Source organism: Atta colombica, unplaced genomic scaffold (assembly GCF_001594045.1).
Source record: "Atta colombica isolate Treedump-2 unplaced genomic scaffold, Acol1.0 scaffold33, whole genome shotgun sequence".
In the NCBI taxonomy this organism is placed as follows: domain Eukaryota; kingdom Metazoa; phylum Arthropoda; class Insecta; order Hymenoptera; family Formicidae; genus Atta; species Atta colombica.
The window spans coordinates 2152273-2175156 of NW_017259437.1; the positions used below are offsets into that span (position 1 = coordinate 2152273).

Below are 22884 nucleotides of genomic sequence, written 5' to 3' on the forward strand. Positions count from 1 at the left end.
TCTTCTACCAGTTTTGTCTTGACAAATAAATTACAACGAATCGCTATTACTTTGACAATTAATTGTTTTATATCATTATTTAATATTTAATAGTGTATAATTAGATTACTTTTTATACATCTCTTATAAGTATTCATATTGATCACTCTTGTATAGATTTATACTTATCATACATGTCTTTGTAAATTTATATATCTGCATTTAGTTTATTTTAAGAAATAAATAAAAATGAAAGTTTAAAGAATTCCGAATTAATCTGGAGTTTGTTCATCCATTTGCCTAACAGTATTGTCTTCCTGTTACTATTCCTGTTACTATTTCTCGTACAACAGTTAACGTAACACTGTGACACAATGAACGAGAGTTGTCTACGGCATAGATATTGTTCAGCTTTTATCCTCCAGAAATATGTGTGGACATAACTTATATGAAGAGTATCATGTACAAGGGGATACGGATATCCACGATTATTTATCGCTGTCGCCAACTCCGACGTAATACAAGAAAGTAGAATGAACAGGGGCGTATCGTAACAACACAATTGTGCTTGCGTAAGTGCGTCGGCGTGGTCCGAGAAGTGTGTCTGTGCGCCGATTGCATGACGTCGCCATTAGAAGGCACAATTCCGGCGGAGCTAAACGTAACTCGCAATCCCAAATAACTTCCGAAGGGGAACTTGTTCGATTCCCAATGCAGCTAGCCGACGACTTACGTAATATCCATTCTCTCCCAGGATTATCAATTTTAATTAAAACGAATTTTCGACCCTTCTCCTCCGGCCGCTTTCAGTCCGCGACCAATTATGGCGAATTAAAACTAATTCGAAATAATCTTCAAAACTTTTCGCCGCCTCTCGGTTCAGTGACCTTTCATCGGCCTTATCGCACCCATCATTCGCACGTTCTCCGCAAAATAAACTCGACTGTAAATCCTCGTCATTCGCCACGTCCCAATTTATATTCCGACTCCTCGCCGGGAATATAAATAACTTTAATCATCATTGCGTCTATACTATAACATACCTGCACATGTCCATTAAATAGCGTCGCCGAATGAATACTTGTGTCGCTATCGCGGGTCCACGCGACACATTTACGTCGCGGAATTTAAATTCATATCGGACATTTCACATATCGTATCCGTTTCCGAATAAACTAATTACATACTCATGCCTCGCCACCTGATCGAATTACCTGTGATACGTCAAACTGTAAATTTCCGCGCGATAAACGTTCCGTCGTAAGTAAATCCCGTCGACGCGAGCAAGCGAAAATAGTATGGTTACGTTGTACCTTTGACGGCGTGCGGTGAGCAAACGATCCTTTCGCGAGGTCTTGTTTACGCCGCAATAAACCTGAAAGGTCTCTGGTGAGACGCAGGAAGATGGATGGTGTGTTTCAGCGCGGTGTGCGCGGCGGGCCTCGCTAAAATGCACCTGACTGTGGACGACGAACGTAAAAGAAACCTCATCGGGAAAAGAGAAGACGACGGCTAATCGCGAGGAAAAGTTCGCGAGCTCTGCAAGACCAATTTCTCCTTTCATTCCGCACCCATGATGTTCTCGGAGATAGAAATGAATAACGGGGTAAGGAAAATTAACGGCAGAACGATCTCATTTCGGATTCATGGGTGCACGATCGCGCGAATGAATAGCAGCTAATTAATATACCCATCGGCGCTTGGCATCTGTTTAACATCTTAATTATGATCCATTTGGGTTTTCGCGGAGTTACCGTTCGCGGAGTCGCGCGAACTATGTCGATCAATTCATCATAAAATCAATCTATGCTGGTTTTTCCATTCGTCATACTAGTGATTTCGATATGGACGTATCCAGAAGGGAATTTGAAGGATTCAAACTCCTGAAATGTTTTATTTATTTTTTCATTTTTAATTATAAAAAATACAACTATACTTTTAACGCTGAATTTTTTGTTGTTATTACAATATTATTAAAATTCTTTTTTCTTCTTGTTGTATGACTATGTAATTTTTAATTAATTAATGTTAATTAATGGACAATATCCGAATATGCGCTAAAATATTGAGTACTTTATTTACAATTACACATTTTGCTTTTAATAACTATACATCGTTTAGTTTTACCTATATTTTCTTTCTAGGAAAAAAAAGTATAAGTTATGATTTATAAAATCTAATAATTTTCCTATTCAAAATCATACGGAGAGAATTTTTTCTTAGAGTTTATCCTGAAAATGTCATTATTCGTGGGATAACATTATATTTCGGAGAATTTAGATGTAAATCTCTCTCATTCATTAATAAAACTACAATAAAATATAAAATAAGTTTGATTAACTTTACTGAAGTGCATAGTAAAAATCTTTAAAATATTGTATTGTACCAGAACTATATTTTCAGGATAAATTTTAAAAGAAAATTCTCTCCGTGCAGGAACGAGAATGAGACATTATAAAATATTTAAAAAGGGAGTCAATTTTTTTATTTCACACCTAAACAACAATTTTTTATTAATGAATTTTTTAATATTCTATTCTGTCTAGATATAAAATATCTGTCTAGATATAAAATAATAAAATTGACACTCTCTTCTTCTTTGAAAAAAGATTTTTGATACGCTCATGGATTTCAGATATCAATTGACATCATCAGTTTTCTGACGAAAAAAAGAAACGAAAGAAAAAAAATTACATTGCCGATTATGTAATTGATAATTGTAATTCGATATAGCGCGTTTTGTACGTTTTATGAATATTATATAACAAAAAAAGTAAACTTTTTATTAATAATATCTCTTATAATTAACGGCGTCTTAATAAATTCTAACGAATATACGTGACCAGAACGGCTGCTGCCATGACTTGCGTAATATTCATTAATCCCAATGAAAGACAGGAATTGCGATTGAATGAATAAACGAACTTACACTTTTTACCGTGTCTAAATAAATAAAAGTATCCGCTAGTGTCTGACTGTCTTATCTATCTCCATCTCAGCGCAAAGCTTTGAAAATTGTATAAATAACGTCAATATCTGAGATAGACTCATTAATATACAATGAGTAGACGGCTCGTCGATATTTTTCCAACGTCGCCAACCAACGACATACGAAAATTTCGGCAATGCTTCGTCGCCTCGACGTCGTCAATATCGAGAACGCGAGAATTCGTGCAAGTATCGTTACTTTCAACGCTCTCCGCTCTCCTCTCACCACTTTTCCCTCGTCATGGCTTCAATGCCACCCTCGTGGAATCTCTTCGCGCACCCTCGTTCACTACTTTCCACGCTGGGGAACGGAAAGCAGACGAGGGGCGATGGAACAGCCCCCTTGGCGTTAACGCAGCGCTGACCGAGCCGAGCGAACGTCGTTATACCTCTTTCAAATCATCGAGCGATGTACGAGCATCGTCGTGCGCGGTATACCTTCTAAATAACGTAGCAGCATATCCGCGCTATGTTGTTCGCCAGGGGATATAAGCCAACCCTCTCCAATCTCGCCGGTAATAGAGACGAGAAATAAGACAAGCAAAATTTCGATTTGACGTACTTTTGCGATTTTATTAAATCCAGAATCTTTTTCGAGAATAGAAATATAGGCAGCGGAAATATATGGTGGAAAAGTCATCGCTGTTACATTCCCTCCCCTCCTCCGTTGGATTCGATACAATTCAAAAATGTAATAAATATAGCAGATCTGACAACTTTGTATCTCTGACCTTACTGCAAGTTTTATATTTATCTTTACATTCTGTATTTCGTTGCAGAATTAGAAATACATATTTAATAAACTATTTTTGAGCCTTGGAATGAAAAATCACCGATAAGGATATACAATCGCCAATATTACAGATGCATGTCATTCTTTAATCTTTAAAAAATTTAAGTAGATGATTTAAAAGTACTTAAGTAAGTCAGTAGTCAGTGGGTTGCTTAAATACATATTCAATAATAAATTTTAATTTTATAGATACACTGTTTACTAGTATATCACGTTATAGTTAAATTTTTACATTAGTTACACCTTTATAAGATAGAGAAGTATAAAAATAATGAATTTTAAAACTTTTAGTCGATACTTTTTATTTTATTTTTCCAACAAGATTTTAAAGAAAACTATGCCTGAGGTTCTGTGGCCATCTCACCTACCCGCTTAAAGTTTTCGTTTTTTAGTACTCCAAGTATGTCACGTGTATGAAAAGTACACGTAACAGTTATGCTCATATTATATAACTGAGACGTAGCTTATACGCAAGAGGGATTGTTGCCGATTACGTGGATATATGTCTATTGTTATTTCATTTGCGCGATTCCTGGCGAAAATAAAAGTTGGAGGGGAAAGTCAAATGTAAGGGAAAAATAAGAAGCATAAGCGAAGCTTCTAGGAGGCGAAAATTGAGACAACGAAAAATAAAAGAAGCATAAACGTTTCTTTTACGTATTATTGTCTCACCTTCTAGAAGCTTCATTTTACGTTTCTTACTTTCTCCCCACATTCGGCTTACACTTCAATTTGTATTTTCGCCAGAAATATACCGATACTATTCTCGCAACTATCTATTTCAGCTTAAATGATATTCGAGTTTCTAATCGCGATCATCGAGAGATACAATCGTTAATATATGTACCCAGGCGGATTAAAAATCCACAGCGTTCATATTTCTCGGCCATATGCCGAGATGCTTGTCGATGTAGTTCCAGAATGCCTTTTAAATTATGGAGCACGGGGAATGTCATATGTTATACGATTGCGTGCCCCGGTGCAACAAGCAGCCATTCCCGGCAGGGTTGTTTGCGAACAACCCTTGCCTTACTTGTCTCATGCTGCTCGGCTCTATCCGGACGGGGCGGTTATAACGCCGCCCAGGTTCGGGAACGATATCCAGCAAGCTAATTTCAGGATAAGCCGCTGTAATGCCGCGTACAATCGTCACGCAGCGTGCGACGCGCGACGGCGCGAGGGTGAATTCGGAATCCGGGCTGCGTCTGGCCGACCGATGTGACTTGGATCAATGCTACCTCCTTCATTAGAACACCATTCGACCGGCGCTTGTCAGAAATATTAATGACGATGAAATTACGGGCTCGGTATAATTGCCAAAATACAGACGAATTGATTCGGTATACGATATACGCGAGAATCACAGATTAATTGCGAACGATCGCGGTCTGTCAAGCTTCACCTTGTTGTCCGTCCGGCCGTACACTTTTTGCTTCATATCGTTTCTCCTTTGTGTACTTGTGAGAGAAGGGGAGAGCGCTTGTTTTTTTTTCTACGACGCGAAAATAATGTCGCGATTATATGCTCTCGGTACGAAGTCGAAAAACGCGACAATCCAAGGTTGCGCGTGGCGTAACGAAAAATCGATAACCGCTAGAACATGAACGGTAAATCAACGAGGGACAAGATGGATAGATGGCGAGACAGAAAAACAGAAAGAAAACCGAATAATAAAACGTTATCTTCTTTGACCCGTTATTTTGTTTCTGCTTTTATTAATAATAAATTCCGCGATGGACATGAGAATGATTTCTTTACAATGAAAATTTGATGAAGAGGTCAAATCGCAGAAGTGTACATGGAACATTTATGACGTTTTGACAAATGAAATAAAATATAAAATCTTGTTTATATAGTTAACGCGCCAAGTGAATATAAAGAAATTTATGAGAGATAATGGTCTCGCTCGTGAAATGGCATGAAATATTTATAAAGGAGAAATCGACCTAATTTGTCTTAAATTTTTAATTTATCAATGGTGGTAAGCGACGAGCGTCAGAATGGAGAGATATTCAGTCAAATGGAGTAATATTTTCTTTTAAGCGATTTACATCATTTTTATCGTTTCACTGTAATTGCCCCATTGGGTAACGCGATAATGCGATGTCCTAAATCAAACTATTGTATGTGCACTGCGAACTACCTATCGCACACGAAATTCCACGTAAAGAAGATCATTTCTTATCATTTCGCTGCTAATCGTACCTTATCATTGCACAAACAAGCAATCCCCCATATGTTAGCGTATACAAATAACAGCTGTTTTGATTCCAGCTTTCTGGTCGAATGTGAATCCTTTTATTGATCCAACGAAATAGCAGATTTGTCGACATGCGATGATGCACCGATCAGATCGGATCGCATACGACTTGGAGAGGTAGATTAACTGGATAGACAGGTAGATTAATTAATCGTTCATCGCTACGGAAGAAAAGACGAGCCATCTCCCCATGCAGCACAGAATATTTCTAGGATATTTCATGTACCATACAACAATTTTTTTCAAATGTGTTGATTGGACATAGAACAAAATTCTCAAATCTCCAAAAATTCTCTTGTATATGTCAGTAATATACAACCTTTTTTAAATTGCGAGCCATTTTTAGCCATTTTGGGATTTGTATCTAGTTAAATTTATAGAGATTGTGGCAAAATCATTCTTTCTGTGCAACAGTTACAAAAAGAAACATTCTGTTGAACGCGGAATGTACGACTATTACAACATTGCTGCAACTATTACAACATTGCTGCAACATTGCTGGAATGCTTTGAACTGCATGCGTGAGTTTTCTCTTTAAATACGTGTAGGTATGCACCGGCATTTGTAAATGCAGCGATCAGGCCAACGATTTTTACGTCCGGATGGATTTGCAGTCACCACGCGACAATATACGGCACTAAGGGACTTCCGTAGAGTCGCTAGAATGGATCTTGATAAAGGGGCGATTGTTGAGAGGTACGTATGGAGTAGAAGATAAGCGTGAGAATTAAAGTAGCGAGGGTTAGGCGAAGGGCGATCGTACGCCTCTCTATCGTTCCACAAACAGCAAAACCGGCCTTGTGAGAATCATTTGTCAGGCAGAAGCTACGTCCCGATAATTTTTTATTATGCAAGTAGGCCGCAATAAATCCTTATCTAACCGCATTTCCCGCCGCGCACGTCGCACGAATGTATTGCCTACCGTCGCGCGTTGCGGCAAAAAGCGCGACCCGATTAGAAATTCGCTGTGTCGGCGTCGGTGATAATGACAGAGGAGGAAAAATGGTATTTCCACTGTCTCTGCATCTCAAATTCGCGTCGCTGCGATAATATAATTCTGGATAATTCCCAGCGACAATTGATACACATGTCATCGTCACCGTCGCGCCGTAACGACGCCGAACGATCTCTCGCGCATACACCGAAATCCGGCGAATCCGCCCGGCATCGAGCGATGCCGGCGTATCCATCCGTCGAACAAGGTCAAGGCCTCTCCGAGACAACCGAGACTCCGCGAACGAAACTCCGTGATTGACGCGTCCCTCCGATTTAAGATCGGCGTCAGTGAGAGCTTCGCGTAGCTGTCGCCGAGACGTCGAGACGCCGGTGATGCCGGTAATGCCGGTATCGCGGCGCCCGCGTTGCTCTGTAAAAATGGAACGGAAGCCGCAAGTGCTCGTTCGTGTAGAGAGACCCATCACCGGCAAAACGGCTATTCGTAAGCTACCCTCCCACGAGGATGTTGGGGCGAGAATTGAACGATGCACGAGAACAACGATACGCTGAGAACCTTCGGAGCAGCAGATATCCGCTCGACAAAGCTCGACCGCAAACGAGCCGCGTAATAATGTCGAGCGGGAGTATTTCTAGCGGGAGAACTTCCGCAAGAACGGTGCATCGGCGTAAAACGAAATGTGTGCAATGATGTGCCGCTCGACGCCGCTGCCAACCGAGGGTAGGTTATATCGGGGACGTCGCGACGCCTGCGCGGGTTTCATCGACGATCAGCTGGCTGGAAGCTTCCGTCGTGGTGGGAAGCGAGACTTACGTAGAGGGATGACGGAGATAGATGAAGGAAAGAAAAAGGAACAGTAGATCTAACATACATCCATTATCGTCGCTGACGACGAGGGCAGTGCCGACGACGCCTACGCACGTTTTTGGCAGCGTTCCCCGTTGCTTAGCGTTATCGGCGTCGTCACCGTCGCCGCCACCATCGTCGACGACGACGACGGTAGTGCGCGTCAGTACGCGGCCGTGCAGTGCTGCCGTATCGGTCGTTCCGTCGTCGTCGCCGTCGCCGTCGCCGTCGGTCGGTCGATAGAGGCACGCCGGCGAAGGTGCGACGTACGTCCACTTCGATGAGTCGTCCGCCCGTATTTATAATGCGGCGCGCCCGTTATCATCGTCGCGCTTCCTGTCCCTCCACCACGTCATCGTCCACGGATCGCCGCAGCCGCGCGTCGATCAGACCTCGCGTTCACCGCCGGGTGACTCTATAAAGACTTGAGAGCGTCGCGGTATTCGCGAGCGGCGCGCAAGACGAGCAGCGTCGTGCGACGAGCAACGCACTCAATGTCCCCGTCGTCGCCGCGTTAAGGGACGCGTCGTGCGATCAGTAAAGCCAATTCACACGAAACCGGAAGTCATTCCCCTGTGCAGTTGCATAGGTTTTCTATTTGCATGGGCTGAGCCACAGACAGGTGTGAGAGAGAGAAAGAGAGAGAGAGAAAGAGAGAGAAAGAGAGAGAAAGAGAGAGAGCAATCCAATTCCCTACTCCGAATCGGAAAGTGGCTGTCCGCGACTCCTATCCTGGGATACGATCGTAGCTGTGTTTTCATTCGGTCCCCGTACGAAGGGCGAATACAGCGAGCATTCCTAACAGAAAGATATTCCGGCAGCATCTCTCGATACTTCATGCGAGGGACATGGGCTTCCAGCAGCAGCTGTCATTGTAGCGCGCCACGTCTCGACGCCAAAGCGGTATGAGTCACGTTTAATTATTGGTTTGACGTTTTAGCGATTTATTACCGCGACACTTGTTATCCCTCATTTCGGATCATAGTAGCCGGATTATTCCGGACTTGGAACTGGGTCCATCCAGTTCTCACGCCGAGCCGGTTGATGTCCACATTGAAACAATTTGCCTTTGTTTTCCTCGAGAATGTTACATTTGTACGATGTCATTACAAAGATGAACATCGAAGCTGCTTTAGCGAAATTCAGATACGCGAAACCGTAAGAAGAGAATTAGATAATTATCACTGAGAAAATAAACAGTTCGGGAATAAACAGGGAGGGGAATGTGCAAGAGAGGAATTTTCCTGACAGAAGAAGGCTTTCGAAATCGCTCAATCATCGTAGATCGGTGTATGCTGTAGTACGTGATCCGTGGGACGATAACGTTATAGAGACTTGACGGTGTCTGATTGCACTCGGAGGGTAGGACGTCATCGAATAAACCGCCCCTATTGCTGCTACAAAGAGATCAGGGGAGTCTCAATCGCGGGGAGCTTCTCAGCACGTGCGAACGTGCTCGTCGTCGTGGCGGTTCTCTTCTGATGGTACAACGAATAAAAGTAGTGACTCACCGGCGACGGACGAACGCGGACGACAGCGTGGATCGTCCACGGCAGAAGCATCGTCGTCGTCGTCGTCGTCGTCGCGTCACGTCGGGTGGTGCGCCATGGATCGCCTCGCCCCGATGATCATCCCTGCGCTCCTCCTCGTGGTTCTCTGTTATCCGGGATGCGGCCGCGCCAATTTCGCGCCTTTCCACGACCTGGGATCCGCGGAACGGATCCCGGCCGAGAAGCATCCCGCATCGCACGGACCACAGATCGACGCCGGTGACTTCCACGGCGATCCATACGGCGCTTATCCGGGCCTAGGCTTCGGGCCCATGGGCCCGGTGATCCGCTCGGCCTTGCCGAACGATGATACCTTGCGCAGCCTCTCGTCGGCCAGCAACGACGATGCCGGACAACGGAATATCCCTAAGGAATCGCAGCTCGCCTCGGCGCGCTCTGGCGACGACATCGCAGTCGGCGACTCCTCGAGTGGCAACGAACATTCGCCGAAACCGGAATATCGCATCGTCAGCGTAGAGTTCACGCGCGTCGAAACGCCCTTTCTTATCGGGATTTGGATCTTCTTCGCCAGCATCGCGAAAATCGGTAAGTGCTGAGAAAGTTGATCTTAATTTATTCTTTTTTTTTTTCTTTCCTCTTCCTGTTGTTGTCTTCGAGACAGGATACGTGTAGGCGTGAGATCTCGGCTTTTCTGAAGTATCGTTTAATGTAAACAACAATCTTTTTGCAATGTTTAAGAATGAATTTATTATAGAAAAATGACAGATAGATATGACACATGCAACATAAATATTGGCGATAAATCAAGTATACTCTTGAATGATCCGATATTCGTCCAAGAAAACAAATATCTCGTGACTCTATCTTCTTTCGAGATACTTGCAACAAATGAGTATTTGCCAATGTACTTAAGAGTCATCCTTTATAAGACTTATATCTAAAAATACAAAAAAAATTCAAGTCATATACATATAAGTGTTACTTGTTGTTATAAATTTAATTTGAGCTTTGTTTCTTAATGAAGAGAGAAGAATATAAAGGTTTTTAAGAGACAAAATATTCTGAAAATATTTTTTCTGAAAATATCTTTTATGCCATATCCATTATACGTATAATTAACCGTTTTAACTTGTAATAACATGCTCGACAAAATTGGAAACAGTTAAACAATACAATGTACGTAATATGATCATTTCAAATATTACGATAGACAACATGTTATTTGAAAATTGTCATATTACGAACACACTCTCTTTGCCTCTATTGTTAACCAAAAACATCTGTCGCAATTTTGTTATTCGCTTGTGCACATCAGGCTGCATCAATTTTCATGATAGCAGACGCTTTTCGATGAATACATTAGCGCACCTATAGTTTTCCATTTGCTTACGTAACAAAACCTGGCAAATGTCATTGAAAGCCGGCAACACTCGTTATGCTATGCAAGGCTCATTACCTTTTCTCGTTATTTGTTTTTAATAATTCTCGCGAATAAATAATACATGGGCGAATGCGAACCAAAAAAGTTGTTATTGTACTGAAAATATCGGGTAAAAATTCGTGTCTTAACAATCTCTCCCTCTCCCTCTCTCTCTCTCTCTCTCTCTCTCCCTCTCTCTCTCTCTCTCTCTCTCTCTCTCTCTCTCTCTCTTTCTCTCTATGACTTATTATTTATTAGATGTAAATTAAAGGAATGGAAAACAAGTAATTTAAGATACGAATTTTTATTCGATATTTTATATAACACATTCGTTTGCAAGCTCGAAAAATTGCTCGCGCGGCAGAAAAGCCACGATTTTGCATTTCAAGATCCATAAAGATGCTCCAGTACTCAAAGACTCAAGAGTGTAGTATCTTACGATATAATATTTCACGATGCACATAGATTCATTTTTGTGTGCGCGGCGCACGATAAGCGCCGAATAAACTCGAACGTTAGCATTCCATTTACTGGATACCCGTTCGAGCAATACGAAACTCGATGGACGCGCAATTTTTCTCTCTCCGTGCAATTTCACTCGCGTTACACGCACGCGTGGATACGCAAGCACGCGGCGAGACGTGGTGGTTGAAGAAACAAACTGTGCCGCTGATATTTCTGTTCACCTGACAGAGCGGTGGTAAAAGTCACGAAAGTGAACGAACGGGCAAGAATAAAATACACCTGCCTACATAAAATTCACATACGTCAGTTGCGCAAATATCTTGGCGGGGCATAAAAATTTACGTTTGACAAAAAGAATGTTTTATCGGAATAGATAAATAAAATAGCAGATTTTTTTAAATTACTGTTGTGAGTTTCCATTGATAACTTCCACTGTAACTTGTATATAATGCGATCAGATCAAATACTTGACAAGATTGTCCTGCTTTCAATAGAGAATAATCCTGTCAAATATTGTATTTCAAAATATTACACTACTACGAATCTCGTAATAACACATGATGAATATAATAATGAAGTCGTTTTCATTTCACTTTTAACAAAAGAACCTCGCGAAGTATCAAATTCTGATTTTGATGAAACTTTTATACTATCGGATTGTCCGGAAAATTCGTGTCGATGTTGAAGGAAAATTTAAACGCAGAAGATTTAAATTTTAGTATACATTTATTAAATTATATAGGTTAGTCGGCACGAACTCAATAATAATATTTATAAATGAAATTTTTATACCAATATTTTTAAGAAATAATTTTTGCAAAATTCATATTTAAAAAGTTATTTTTAAAAAATATTATTGACGTAAATAAAGATAATTTTATTATAAAATTTTTGTATTATAATTTTTTTCTATCCAACAATTTTTGAGATATAAAGACGAAAGAAGTTAAACCTACATATAAAGGGTGATTTCATCTCTTAAAAGCATTTACCGCTAATGATACTTTTTAAATTCATTTATTTATGTAAGCTATAAGTATACAAAGTTTTATTAAGATCTGAATTCGTGAGATTTTCTTGTAAATCATAAAATTCAGGGTTGTATTGGAGACGCGGTTTTACCGCTACTCCACTCACACCACTAAACATGGAAGAGATTTTGTTATTTCGAGATTCGCTATTACGAAGTACACGTTCCAGTGTACTACTTTTTAAAAATAGATTGCTATTATTGCATTTATCTTTACATCCTATATATTCTTCTTATCCCTCAACATAAATTTGTTTTGAATTTGAAAATATCTAGTCAGAGTAAACTTATTCCGTTACGTATTTAGCAGCTCATTCATCGCATTAAGATCCATGAGCGAGGCGAAGATTCCACGGAAAATATCGAACAAGATGCATAGAATATTGAACACGTTCACGGATACATTGTACGCGATACAGCACGACACGCGTTAACAGAACCCTCCACGAGCGGGAGATACCACGTGTCGGGCGTGAAGAAATGCGTAGCGCATGCGACACGTTGCAACTGCCGTTGCACTCCGTTGGAATCTTCGCTGCTGCAGAATGCCACGTGTTCTGTCACGGTTAATTTTCCGATTGAGACCGATTGTAATTTCGATGATTCCGACGCTGCAGACTGCGGATTATTCTCACGTTTCTCTGCGGTTGATCGGGATCTGAATTCCGAATTAGAATTGTAAAGATTAGAGCGACCTACTTAGAGACCTTATAACAGAATCTGACCACAAGCAATTTTGTCAAAATCTTACTAGAAATCGTACATACGTATACTTTCTCCTTGTATATTTAATTTGTAGACATAGGTTAAATTGATCCAAGCGAAAAATTTATACGCGTGCATTTTTACAAACACTATCTTTTTATAATATAAAAATCTAATTTATAAATAATGATAAAGGCAAATATACATGATGATGATATGATTATGAAATGAAGATATTGATATTGATATGATTATCTTTTGTTAATTTTGAGGCTCTCATGGTTACTTCCTATAAATGAGCTATGCGTTTAACGGATTATCTCCGTATCTAGGTCCATTGTTGGAATGCCAACGTTTCGTGAATATTGCAGTTCACTTCATCAGTGCAAGGGGCAACCTGATACTATCCTATCAAGCTGCTCTTTGCCTTGATGAAGTGAACTACAATGTTCACGAAATGTTGGCATCTACAATTGATTTAAATACCTACGAAACACATAGCTATCTTTTATACAATATTTAAACCTATAATATTTGTACACTAACTATAAGCTCTTATTGATATTTAGTAGGGATGCATCGGAAAGTATCCGGTATTATCCAGTACTTTTTTACTATTCGACCGGATAGTCGGATATTACTATTATCCGGAAAGCTATCCGGTAGAAATTTGATATTATTAAATTGTTGATTTTTTTTTACACAAATATTCTAGAAATAAGTATGCATACTCATGATATTATAATATCTTATACATTGTTGCAAAATTACAATCTTTTTCTCTATAGGCCTTTTTTTCTTCTTAGAAGATTTCTCGAAATTCGGTCGGACATCCGACTCGAAGAAATTGCCTTCTCGGATATCCGATCGAATATCCGGCTATCTATCCGGATGTCCGATATCCGATGTCCGGTAACTTTACGATTCCTAATACATCCCTAATATTTAAATATCACAGAAAAATTTATACTGATTGTGAGTCTTATAAATCTAGTGTGGCGAAATAAGTAGCAAAAAAAAGTGTGGAAACAAAGGATTAATTAAAGTAAAGGAAGAAATATACCTTTCTCTCTAATAGGGTTTTGATAAAGTCGCTCGTGAGCAGACTTTGTTATGGGTCTCCTGAACTAACGATTAATGACATATTTAACATAACGATTGGCGTCCAGGCTTCCACATGACGCCGAAGCTCAACAAGATCTTCCCGGAGTCCTGCTTGCTGATCGCTGTCGGCGTGATCGTCGGCCTGTTGCTATTCCAGGCGAGCAGCGTTCACATTTCGCCGCTAACACCCGACACGTTTTTCTTGTATATGCTGCCGCCCATCATCCTGGATGCTGGCTACTTCATGCCCAATCGGCTGTTCTTCGACCATCTTGGGACGATACTTCTGTTCGCTGTTGTTGGAACTGTATTAAATACGATGTCGATAGGTTAGTAAAGCGGCGACAACACGACGCGACAACATCCGCTGCCTCGGTCGATCGGTGTCGTTAGGACAATTTTTCGATTCGGATATTATTTCTTTTCCCTCGATGCGCACCGATCGTAATTCGAACTTCGTTTTCGCCTTGCCCACGCAAACCGATTCCGATTATATATAGAAATACTTATCTATCCTCGGGATTAAGCAACACTGTGAGATCCTCCGAGTGTGATTTCAAGTGTAAAATGTTACGAAGTTAAATATAATCATAACATTAACTTATGACATTTTCAATAATAATTAAAACTTATTTTTCTAAGACAATATTATATTTAAAAAGATAAATAAATCTTCCTACAGTTTAAAAGATTTCCCCTCGTCGCATATACTTGGTACAACTGTATTAAGCTGTTAACGTCTGTTTGGCATCGTATCAAAAAATGAAACTTTAGTGAAGAATCAAACTTTCGAATTAAATGTTCGCGTAGCGATATTTGCTCTTATATATCTATATTTATTTTGAAAATTCTAATTTTAATTCTGATTAATCAAGTCAAAATATAGTTTCTTATATTTTTTTTAAATATTATAACTACACTGAAAGAAAAGATTGGCTGCTGCAGCAAATTAAACGGTAAAAGTATGGCATAATATTTTTAATTGACTGCTGCAATCAATTAAAAATGCTATGCCATATTCAGCCAATCTTTTCTTTCAGTGTAATATTTTTAACTATAATATAATATCTTAGTCTTACGAGTTTTGAAATTTGCAACAAATAAATTGCTGCAAAGGAGAAAAATAGATTTCAACTCTAATTTGCAGTCCGCTAAACAATCTGTTCCGACGCACGTAGATAAAAAAAATTCTAAAAAAAAATTAATTAAAACTTTGAAAGTGTAATAAGGAGGTTAAACAAGTTGTTTGCATACATTATACATGTATATAAAGAGAAGCATACATAAATAAAACACTCCGACCATCCCCCGCAGACGGTGGAATTTCCATTCTTCACTTTTGCTCATGGTCTGTTCGCGATCTAGCGTAAACGCAGATGTTCGTCTTGAAAACGTAGAGAAAATGCGCGGCTTGAGAACAAAAATAGCGTGTGTCGAAGCGGATGCGCGGGGCAAGCCACGACGACGACGACGACAACGATGACGATGACGACGACGCCGATGATAACGACGATGACGACGACAATGATGTGCAAAGCATATGTGGCAATTGTCATCCCGATGCTATCATCCGCTATCACCGCATTGATAACGCGCGATTCGATCGTGACACCACGATAACCACAAATTTCACGCGAAATTGTCGCTATGACTAAAAAGAGAAAAGAACGAAACCGATAACAACATTTGACGAAGTCCAAGTTATTTAATGCTTGATAAAATCGCGTTAAAATAATGAAATGGGTTAAGATAGATACGTCGAGCGTAATACGGACGCGATTATTGATTAGGATTGATGACGACATAAAAAGCTGTCAGTATATTTTCAGGCTATTACTTCTTATCGTAAAAGATGTCAAAACTGTGTGTGCCAAATAGTATTATAAAGTGTTTCGTAAATGTCATTGTAAGCATTTATGAGATATAAAATAAATGTAAAAAGTACTTTCTTATTCCTCTTAATAAATAGAATGTTATTAATGTATAATGTCTCTTTCCTAAAATTTTCGCATCTGTCTTTTGTGATCTTTTCTCTATCTATGTTACACTTTAAATTATTTCAATTTCAACAAATTTTGAATCAAATTTTTGTTTATAATCAATAATATTTATTTAATAACGTTTTGAAAAGAAATATAGAACAATACGGCTGTAATTTTCGTAGTTTTGATTTTCATTAAAATCTTGTTGAATATCGAAATTTAATACAATTTTAATTAATTACACAAACGAAAATATATAGAAAAATATACAAACTTAAATTTCTTCAAGAGACGCAAATATTGCGAATAAATGGCAAAGATGAAATAGCAAAACTTTTAAAAACGATGTGAGATAAGATAGGAGTATGAGACGCGGGATCGTTACATTAAAATTTAATTATTTTCAACGAACGTTTGCCGTAACTACCGTGATTAGATCTAACGACATTCGATTAATTCAATTAATTGAATTAATCTCTTAAGAAATTCGTGACCGAAATGAAAGGTCTTTGCTTTTCTAGAACCGTACTACACATAACTTTCAAGTAAGAAACGACACGGTAAGCACAACAACGATCAATAACATGAAATTATGAAGTATGATGTTAATTAATATCCTATCGGAATAGATTAAAAACTGACACTCTATTATTGTCGAGAAGGATCTTCAAAGGGTTCAATACCAAGAGTAATATCTTTCTTTCGAAAGGGAGGAAGAATGCACTTGATAGATACGAATAACACGTGGGCGAAACGCTGGTATTTGATAATGCAAATTTCTATCTTTGGTAACGTCTTTCTTTCTCTTTCTTTCTCTTTCTCACTTCTCGCGGTTCAACGTTCAGTGACTTTGAGAATCGATAGGATAATAATAATCTCGATAAATCGACGATTTATTCAGAAGTATTTAAAGCAGATTAATAAACGACATTCGTGATAATTAAAGCGAATTACAATCACGAAAAATATGATATCAGATATTGGATCGCGCATTACTATCATTAAAACGCTATTTGCACTTTAGGTGTTTCATTATGGCTGTTGGGGAAAAGCGGTATGTTTGGTTGTGAGACGCCTATCCTCGATATGTTCCTATTCTCGGCATTGATCAGTGCTGTCGATCCCGTGGCCGTGCTGGCCGTTTTCGAAGAGATACATGTGAACGAGATACTCTACATCGTCGTGTTCGGAGAGAGTTTATTGAACGACGCGGTCACTGTCGTAAGTATTACATTATTTACATTACATGATGCTGCACGTCAAGAAGTTCGTTGCGTAGGTAGCTGCAGAAATCTCTGTCCTTTTGTTATGAACTATTAAAGGTCTTCGATACATATAGAGCAAAGCCATAAAGATTAAAGCCGATCAATCCTAATCACTCGAATATGAGATATTTGCACGCATCTGATAGATAAGCATAAGAAGAAAAATAAAATATATAATTATATCTTCTTTTTTAAAAATAATCGTTAAGTGCATAAAGACATTGAGTAAATTTTTATAATCATAATATGAAATTAAAAATAAAAGTATCTTTAATGAGATTATTATAAGTTTTTAAAAAACTAAATTCTACAAGTAAATAAATAAATCATAAAGACAGAAACATAGATATACATTTTTTACGTATAGCAAAAATTTCTCAACTATATAATATTTTATATTAATGATTGCGAAATATCAGAATATAATCAACAATATTTCCAAAGAAAGATAACAATAACTATGCAGTAAAAAACCATTTTATATTTGCATTAGAAACAGTCCACTCAAGTCATTAAAATTGTGTTGAATTTTTAATATACCCGAGTGTTATAATTTAATTTAATGTGACAGTGTTATTTGAATATTTTATGTTAAATTGATGTTCAACGTTTCTTAGTGTTAAACAATTAAAACAATTTATGAATAAGTGAATAAAATAAAATAATATAAAAACAATGTTTTTTTTTTAATGTAAAATGTAAGATAAGTAAACAAAATGTGTTAATTTAACATATTATAAATTTTAAATTTATTGAAACATGTTAATTTAATATATTATAGAAAATGTTATCGTAATTTTAATGAAGAAATATGATTGCTTATAAATTATGTTAGTGTTATGGTGCTAATTTTTTACATAATATTTGTGTTTTAACAGATTCATTTTGTATTAAATTAATATAAAAATTTTAGTGGACCGTTTGAGACATGCGTTAAATTTAACATAAATTTTCCAACCGTATACAATCTTTTTATGCACCGTAATTATTACCGCAATTATTTTATGTATGTCATCGGTCTCTTGCTCTTTTCGCATCCGCTCAGAATTGATCCTGAAGTTGACGTAGATTAATACCCTGTCTCTCACTCTTGCATGTCATATTTTAGAATATCTGATAAATAAAAGATAGAATATAGCAAAGCTTGCACATGACACCGCCAAACGACAAGCACTCCGCCGGGCGAACGATCGATATAACATTGATCACATTGTCCATAAGCGCGGGTCAAGTATCAAATACCTTCGCCTCAATTAAAAATTAACGTCATATTTGTACGCGACCTGTATGTCTGCAATCTGTAATACTCTTGAATAAAATAAAACGATATAATCTAATCGTGATTTGTATATATCACCGTTGCGACGACTTTAATAAACGTCGCCGACCAGGCGCCTTGACGGTTATTAATATCATGCACAATTAACTCTTAAAAAATCTATCTGCAGCTTAGTAAAGAAAAATATAACATCGTAAAGTGCGACGTTTCCAAAAATGCATTCCGTTCCAATTTTATCTGTTACATCGCAAGTCTGAATATCTCTGCAAATAGATCAACATCCCTGCACTATGTATATCGTATATTTATTAATCGTCCGAAAAAAATGTTCTGCTTTGACGTAAAAATTGGGTCGTGCTAGCTAAGAATGGTAATGCGAAAAGAGTTGAGCCGTTAACGATCCATCGCTTATTAATTTCGTGCTGTTGTGAGGCGAGCGAAGGAAAGTGTCAGGGGTTACTGCAACGACCAAGTAAAAGGCCATTTAATACGAATACGCAGGTGCTCTATCACATGTTCGAGACGTACAGCGAGATGGGCCCTTCTAGGATCATTTACACGGACGTGCTGTCGGGCCTAGCTTCGTTTTTGGTGGTGGCGATCGGTGGCACAGTCATAGGTGTAGTTTGGGGTTTCGCTACTGGCTTCGTGACTAGGTTTACACATCAGGTGCGCGTGATCGAGCCGATATTCATCTTCGTGATGGCGTACTTGGCATACCTTAGCGCAGAGATCTTCCACTTGTCCGGCATATTGGCGTAAGTAAATCATCGACTTTTCGACATATCGCGTTGGCATCTCCAGCCTCAAGAGGCATTTCAATAATATACGTTTCAACAAATATATAAAAATCGCTAAATAAAACTAAAAAATTGAAATATCCAATAACTCATCACCTCTATTATTGGATTGTCCGGAAAATTCGTGCCGATGTTGAAGGAAAATTGAAACGCAGAAAATTTTAATTTAATAAATGTATACTAAAATTTAAATTTTAGTCGGCACGAATTTTCCGGACAACCCAATATAATATAACGAACATTATCGAAACTGTTTAACCTTGAATATTAAATATTTATGAACGACGCTCGTGGTATCAATTTCAAGAATAAGTTACAACAACTTGTTGCATTGATCCTATTGGCACGACTCAGCAGAAATTATAAGGAAACTGAAATAAACGCCAAGAATCTGCCGCGAAGGAATTAGATGGATCAATGTCGAATAGAGTTCTAAACACTACACGGTTTAATTCCTGCCGTAGTTACCTTCATTATCGCGTTTACAAACAAGATTCTCAGCTTGCAAGCTTAACTTTATCGAAATAGTGATTGCCACGATGCCTGTTCTGTAATTCGTGATCCCTTTATTCCAGAATAACCTTCTGTGGTATCACGATGAAGAATTACGTTGAGGCCAATATATCGCACAAGTCTCACACGACCGTCAAGTATACAATGAAGATGCTGTCAAGTAGTTCGGAGACCATTATATTCATGTTTCTCGGCGTCGCTACGGTGAACAATGCTCACAACTGGAATACGTGGTTCGTAGTCATGACGATAGTCTTCTGCTCCATCTATCGAGCCATGGGTAAGCCAGATTTTCTAATTTTATTCGATTGGGAATGTCAGAAAAGAATTCCTCTTACTTACCATTTGACGTTCTTAAAACAGCTATTACGAGGTACACGAGGGATTAGGATTGCAGATATTTCAATCACGTTTTTTCATAAGAGATTCAAATACTTGTACACACAACTTCTTAAATTCCCTTATTTATTGTACAATTTCACGTTTTCGAAATTCTACTTTTGAAAAATACAATTTATAGAATTTTAACTTGTTTCTGAATTAGCTAATAAAGAGAAAATTTATAGTCCGTGCAAAACTGTTGGCGTGGAAAACTTTAGAAGGATATTTCAAAGAGGAGAAAAAACTAGGAAATGAGAGAAAAAGTAGCGTGATAATAGCGAATTCATGTCGAGGAATTCTTACACGATCGCGCGGGCCTTGACCGGTCCAGTTGGATGGACGTTAAGGGCATCGCTTTGCCGGCGAATAGAATGGCGTGTAAAATGATACGGTTAAATGATGAAATCATAATGGGACTTAAAGACAATTGACTCTTACTTACACGAGTATCTTACGTCACTCGTAAGCGACGCGGCGTTTCACTTATGGCTTCTTGTTCTAACCGGACAATTTGTCACGTGTGGAAAGTGTGGAAAGATATGAGCAAGCCTGTGTGAAACGTCACGCATTTCATTAGACATGTAATGTCGATGCATTCAATTTCACTTCATAATAGACAATTGAGTCTTTCGATTATTAAATTAAATAAATCGATCAGGATTGTAACAAGATTATAACAGATTTTTACAGAACCGAGAAGGTTTTTATGTAACACTTTAAATAACAAATGAAAAAAAATCGAGAAAAGACAAATACATATATGACAATTAGAAATATAGATTGTTTTGAAAACTCTTTTTATCATGAACTGTATAACTGCTATCTACTGAAAAATGATTTATTGAATTAATATCGATATGATTTCGACGACAATTCGATATCTAATTGATGGTCATTTCTCGCTGAGAACACGTTTTCTAAAGAGGATAGTACAGCTGTAATATCTCGCTCGGATTCATGTTCCAGGCGTGATAGTGCTGACAGCGCTGGCGAATCAGTTCCGGCTGCACAAATTGGACAAGGTGGAGAAATTCGTCATGTCCTACGGCGGTTTACGAGGCGCCGTAGCATTCGCCCTGGTGCTTCTTATAGATCCAAGACACGTGCCTCTGCAACCTATGTTCGTCACTACCACTATTGCCGTCATCTACTTTACCGTATTCATCCAGGTAGGATCATGATCATATGACTGCGTACGATGCATGATCGTGACGAATTTGATTCGCGAACACGAATGCACGTAAGCGTTGCGTAACGACGAGTGTTTGCGTGTGTTTCTACGCGGAGTGCAAGATTGTAGACCTTGCTCGAGTAAATTGGACCGACTCAGTCAGCAACATTTTTCATGGAACCGATGACTCGCGCGTATTTTGAGATGCGGCCAAAGTGGCACGCGTTTCGAGGGAGAGAAACTGACTACTACTTCATCGGAATGGCGCGGCGAGGAGAAAGAAGTGATCGCCTGTTAAAACCATGATCGTCCGTTTAATCAACGATTAATGAGCAACGATACAAAGATATCAGCCGCAAAAAAAAGCTCGGCTCTGCACATGTGCTTTGTCGCGCGATCGATCGGAAACCTAATATCTCTATGTCGCACACACTTGAGCATACACTTTTGCGTCAAGCGTTTTATCAGCCGCGCGTTATTTTACTCGACGTTGACCGATAATTCGCGTCGGGAACACGAGTGTGTTCCGATGTACAGCACGTACATTTTATCCGAGAAACATCCTGGGAACATTTTTAGGCACGTTTAGAGGACATAGGGACGTTCTCTGGACGTCTTTAGAACACCCCTTGGAAGTCTGTGTTGCACGAGTTCGCTCTCGCGATGACGCTTATGTAAACGCGCTCTTATTTTTAGGGGATCACCATCAAACCTCTCGTCAAAATCCTCAATGTTAAAAGGGCGGAGAAGAGAAAGCCGACGATGAATGAGAGAATCCACGAGAGGGTACGTTACGCGACCAAATTATTTCGACGGTGGTCGTTATTGTTGTCGTTGTAACATCTGGAAATTGCGGGGAACAAAAACGATCGCAGAACTGATATAGATGTGTAAAAATTCGATAATGTCGTGCTCAATCGCCGATATATGACGATAACGGAGCCTATTACCTCGAATCCTAGTAACGACGTATTTCTTTTTAATGGAACGACAGAGCCGTACAATATGAAGAATAGGGTCGAACTGTGAAATAGGATAACGTTCATCATTGTCAAGCCGCATTACAGAATGTGTATATAGCGGCAATTTTTACCGGGACTTTGATACATCATTCTGCTTGCGTTTGCGTTTGCCCGCGTACGTGGCAAATCCTGGCGGATTTGTGACGCCTGCGCTGCTCGTCAAATTGAAAGATAAATAACGTCTGTCTCTTAATTCTTAGATAATGGATCATACGATGGCGGGTATCGAAGACATTTTGGGAAAACACGGCAACTATCACGTCCGAGATAAGTAAGACGCTTTTAGTCATAACTTCGTGTTTACTCAATGACATACAAACTGTCAGTCAAGAATCTATGCGAGTTAGCATAAAATAATAAACAGAAGCAAAATTAGCTACAGAATTTATATCTTTCGTATATATATATATATATA

At 38.8% G+C, this 22884-nt stretch overlaps 1 protein-coding gene across 5 annotated transcripts in view; it reads left to right on the forward strand.

The window, feature by feature from the left end:
- The first annotated feature begins 7949 nt into the window (after positions 1-7949).
- The window catches only part of LOC108690560 (probable Na(+)/H(+) antiporter nhx-9), a 21061-nt gene continuing 6126 nt past the window's right edge, over positions 7950-22884 (forward strand). The window contains exons 1-9 of one of the 5 annotated variants that reach the window (XM_018197921.1): positions 7950-8724; positions 9153-9917; positions 14122-14385; positions 17063-17259; positions 19084-19340; positions 19958-20175; positions 21243-21445; positions 22144-22233; positions 22670-22740. In XM_018197921.1, the coding sequence (XP_018053410.1) occupies positions 9428-9917; positions 14122-14385; positions 17063-17259; positions 19084-19340; positions 19958-20175; positions 21243-21445; positions 22144-22233; positions 22670-22740 (1790 nt within the window). In that variant the 5' untranslated portion in view covers positions 7950-8724; positions 9153-9427. The other 4 variants (XM_018197920.1, XM_018197923.1, XM_018197924.1 and 1 more) reach the window with 4 other exon arrangements.